Here is a 4,425-nt window from a genome sequence, read left to right on the forward strand (position 1 = left end):
ACTGCATTCATACTCTTTATTTTACCAAAGTGCCCAACCCAATGCAACCCTGACTTTAGGGGATGCTTCCAAGCACAGACATCTGGGAGGAACTGAAGGGCTCAAAAGACACCAAGCGACCAGCTAGAGACCAGTGATGGAGCACATGCCTTATCCAAGGCCCAGACTTCAATTCCCAACATCAAAATTTGAAGTCTAGTGTTGCACTTCTAGCTCTCCCAGCTCTGCTATGTGGCCCTGGTGAGGGACTTCCCCCTCCCAGCTTTGGTTCTCTTTAAATCGGGTATGGGGTTGAACAGTGGGCATCAGGACTAGGTCCTATGGGAAGAGAAAGGTAATTGAGCACACTGTTGCTTCCTTCCCTTACATGCTTAGGGGCAGGCCTGAGGAAGCTGAGAAGGGAGGGAAGGCAGTATGCCAGTACCTGTGTGGTCTACTTGTGCTGTCAATCTGGTGAGTGGACGGGGAAAGAGGGTGATGGGCTTAAGGGGCCACGGTAAAAGCCTGCTCAAGTGAATTTGTGTAATTTGCTTCTATGTTGTAAAAGAGAAGACTCCAGAGCCCTAAGATCCTGGCGGCCTCCTCAACTTGAACCCCCTTATGAACATACCAACACTCTCTTCAGAGGGCCCGTCATAGACAGCAGAATAGAGCGTGCATTAGCTTAGTGGGGCTGCTAGACAGGGCCCCATTTCAAGCTTCCTCTAAAACTGTGAGAGGGTGGGTGCTGTCTAGTGGAGGAGTTTGAGCTGAATGGGCAGAGGTATCCAAGCTCAAATGCTTCTTGGCTTTGGGCCAAGCAGCTGGCAGGTTCATCCCTCTCCCCAGGGTCCCCATAAACACCACTTCCGGACCTCCTGTCTCAATGTGGGCTCTTCCTGCCTGGATTTCTATTCTCATGCCTGCCCTTTCTCTGCAGAGCCTTCTCCCTCTCGTCGCAACCCTTATTTCGCTCTCTTCAGCTCCCTATCTGTTTCTGTTCCCCTCCTTTCATCTGCCTTGGCTTCTCTCCCTGGCCATCTCTCTTGAGCCCTGGAATGGGTCTCCCTCGCCATCTCCCATGCCGGGAGTATCTCCCCTGCCTTAGCTCTCACCCCTGCACCTCATTCTTTGTATTCCTCTAGCACTCCCGGTCTCCCCAGCATCTCTCCTCCCCCGCCTGGCTCTGGCCTCCCCCTGCCTCCCCATCTTAAGACTCCTCCCCCTAGCTCCTCTCCCCTCCCCTCCCTCCACCTCACTCCACTCCCTGCCTGCATGCCAGGGTTTCTTTCCACCGTGGGGGTCTCTGAACCTCCCATTCTCCTCTCCGCCTGCCTTCTCCCTCATCTCAGGGGTAGCGAGCCCCCATTTTTTTCTGCCTGAGCATCCTCTCACCACCCCCCACTGCCACTGACTCTCTCTCCCCGCCCTCTCCTCTCCGCTCCTCTCTGCCCCTTTAAATCTGCCTGGCCCAGCCTCCCCCTTGATGCTGGGTTTGGAGCAAACATTGATTTGTGCTGGGATGGAATTGGAATTTTGATTTTTTTTCCCTTCCCAACCATAAGAAGAAAAAAATAAAAACACCCCCTCTTGATAGCCCCCTCCTCTTTCCTATCCAGCTCCCAGCTCCTCTTTGCTGTCTCCGTTCAAGGCAGATTTTTCCCCCCTACACTTATTCTCATCCCCTCCACCCTGCCACTACCTCACCCCCCACACTAGCCTGCACCTTCAGCCGAGAAGAGGGGACTCTCTCATAGCTCCCCCACCTTCCTTCTCTGGGTTGTAGCAATCTCTCCGGAAAGGAAGGGGGCTTGACTTGTCCGGGTGAAGTGTGAGTGGAGAGACCCTGCCATGGAAACTGCGCCCGGGAGGCAGCCTGAGCCCCAGCTCACATGGTGAGTAACCTGTCCCCTCCCTTTCGCCAGTCTGCCCATCCCTACCCTCATCCCCCACCCCACCCCCAACATCCCCATTCTACCATCGGCCCACCTGGGGCCGGTTTTCTAGCTACGTTTTTACCCCCTGCCTCCCCCGCACCTGGGTTTGCTAACGAAGCCAAAGAATCAAGGCAGAGGGGTCCAAATCGCTAGGAAAGCAGGTGTCGGAAGACCCTGCCCTGGCCCCTCCCAGGTCCCCCACCTCCAACTGCCATCCACACTCCACACTCTGGGGTTCTAGGTTGGAGAAGTAGGACTCGGGATCAGGGCTGGGACCCCAAGTCCCAGGAGGCGCCCTCTACAAGTTGGGAGGGATGGGAAAGCCCCCTTGCCCTCACTGCTTGGGAGCTGCTGAAAGATGCTGCCGGGGGGGGGGGGGGGGAGGGGAGGAGGGCTGGAGGGCGGTGCTGATGCCCTAAAGCTACCGGTAGGGGAGCGGCTGGCAAAAAAAAGCGGACCTCGCTTTCCACTTGCCTCGCTCTCCACTTGAACCCTCTTTCTCCGCAGCCACTCAGGATGAGGGTCCGGCCCTGCCTGCCCGCTCTGGGGCCCCTCCGCCCAGCCCCGGTCTAACTGCCCCCGCCCCCAGGCCTCGCCCGAGCCCCAGGCCCCCAGCCGGCTCTCCAGCCCCAGGATGCGCTGAGCTGCCGGGGGGCTGAGGCCGCGCCAACTACATGCATGTCCCCCGGGGGCAAGTTCGACTTTGACGACGGGGGCTGCTACGTGGGGGGCTGGGAGGCGGGGCGGGCACATGGCTACGGCGTGTGCACCGGGCCCGGCGCCCAGGGAGAGTACAGCGGCTGCTGGGCTCACGGCTTCGAGTCGCTGGGTGTCTTCACGGGGCCCGGCGGACACAGTTACCAGGGCCACTGGCAGCAGGGCAAGCGCGAAGGGCTGGGCGTGGAGCGCAAGAGCCGCTGGACCTACCGCGGCGAGTGGCTGGGCGGGCTGAAGGGGCGCAGCGGCGTGTGGGAGAGCGTGTCCGGCCTGCGCTACGCCGGGCTCTGGAAGGACGGCTTCCAGGACGGCTACGGCACGGAGACCTACTCCGATGGAGGTGCGGGGCCCGGCCCACTACTGTCTGCCCGTCCGCGTGCGCCTCCAGCCGGCCTGGGGCGCGTGTGCTTCCCTAGCCTTCCACCTTCCACGCCCTGCTATTCCCATCCTCCATCCTCCTTCCCCAGCCATATGCGTGCGGTGCGCCAGCCTTCTGTTTCCAGTATTCCCGTCCGCCCCTCACACCATCCCCCAGCTCAGGACCCCAACCTCCATCTCGCTGCCTCTCCCACCACCACCATAATCATAACAAACTCATTTGACAGTTTTCCTACCTGCTTCTCCCTCATTCCAACCTGCCTGCCCCTCCCACCTGCCCTTTCCACCTGCCTGACCCCTCTCCACTTAACCTATAATCTTCAAGTCAGCTTGCAGCCTGCAGTCCTGTTTGCCTGTCACGTGCCTTTTTTACACACTGCCACCTGTCAGCTTGCGCATCACAGCCTCTGAGCCACCTGTCCTTCATATACTCCAGCCTGCCCGTTTCTCTGCCTTTCCCCAGTCCACTGACATTGCCAAAACCCACGTATTTTTATGCTACTCCACCTGTCTTCATCTGCAACTTCATACCTTCCAACCAAGTCTGGCCTGTTCCTTCCCAGACCTCCACACTCGCTGTTTCTACCTGTCACTTGAGCTTCCAAGGGCTTTGGGGCTACGAATTAGTGGGTTCGGGCGCCCACTGAAACGTTCTGACTCTTTCACTCCTATACACCCATAGGCACTTACCAAGGCCAGTGGCAAGCCGGAAAACGCCACGGCTACGGGGTGCGCCAGAGTGTACCCTACCACCAGGCGGCGCTTCTGCGCTCACCCCGTCGTACCTCCCTGGACTCCGGCCACAGCGACCCCCCGACGCCGCCTCCACCCCTACCCCTACCAGGAGATGAAGGAGGCAGCCCAGCCTCCGGCTCCCGAGGGGGCTTCGTGCTGGCGGGGCCAGGGGACGCCGAAGGGCCGTCTTCCCGTAAGCGCACCCTAGCAGCAGGTGGATTCTTCCGCCGTTCACTGCTGCTCAGTGGGCTCCGGGCTGGTGGGCGCCGCAGCTCCCTGGGCAGCAAGAGGGGATCTCTACGCAGCGAGGTGAGCAGCGAAGTGGGCAGTACAGGACCCCCGGGCTCCGAGGCCAGCGGGCCCCCTATCCCAGCGCCACCTGCCCTCATCGAGGGCTCAGCCACTGAGGTGTATGCTGGTGAGTGGCGTGCGGACCGGCGCAGTGGCTACGGAGTGAGCCAGAGATCCAACGGGCTGCGCTACGAAGGCGAGTGGCTGGGCAACCGACGACACGGATACGGGCGCACCACCCGGCCGGATGGCTCTCGTGAGGAGGGCAAGTACAAGCGCAACCGGCTGGTGCACGGGGGACGTGTCCGCAGCCTCCTGCCTCTGGCCCTTAGACGGGGCAAAGTCAAGGAGAAAGTGGACAGGGCTGTCGAAGGTGCCCGTCGAGCTG

At 60.3% G+C, this 4,425-nt stretch overlaps 1 protein-coding gene across 1 annotated transcript in view; it reads left to right on the forward strand.

Annotated features, from left to right (window-relative positions):
• Window positions 1–2,594: 2,594 nt before the first annotated feature.
• Window positions 2,595–4,425, forward strand: part of Jph4 (junctophilin 4) — a 4,350-nt gene continuing 2,519 nt past the window's right edge. Inside the window, exons 1-2 of the mRNA XM_028787405.1 lie at window positions 2,595–2,973; window positions 3,694–4,425. The exon at window positions 3,694–4,425 is cut by the window's right edge and continues 140 nt beyond it. Of these exons, the coding sequence (XP_028643238.1) occupies window positions 2,595–2,973; window positions 3,694–4,425 (1,111 nt within the window). The remainder of the gene's footprint in view (window positions 2,974–3,693) is intronic.

Source organism: Grammomys surdaster, unplaced genomic scaffold (genome assembly GCF_004785775.1).
Source record: "Grammomys surdaster isolate TR1022 unplaced genomic scaffold, NIH_TR_1.0 125630, whole genome shotgun sequence".
NCBI lineage: Eukaryota > Metazoa > Chordata > Mammalia > Rodentia > Muridae > Grammomys > Grammomys surdaster.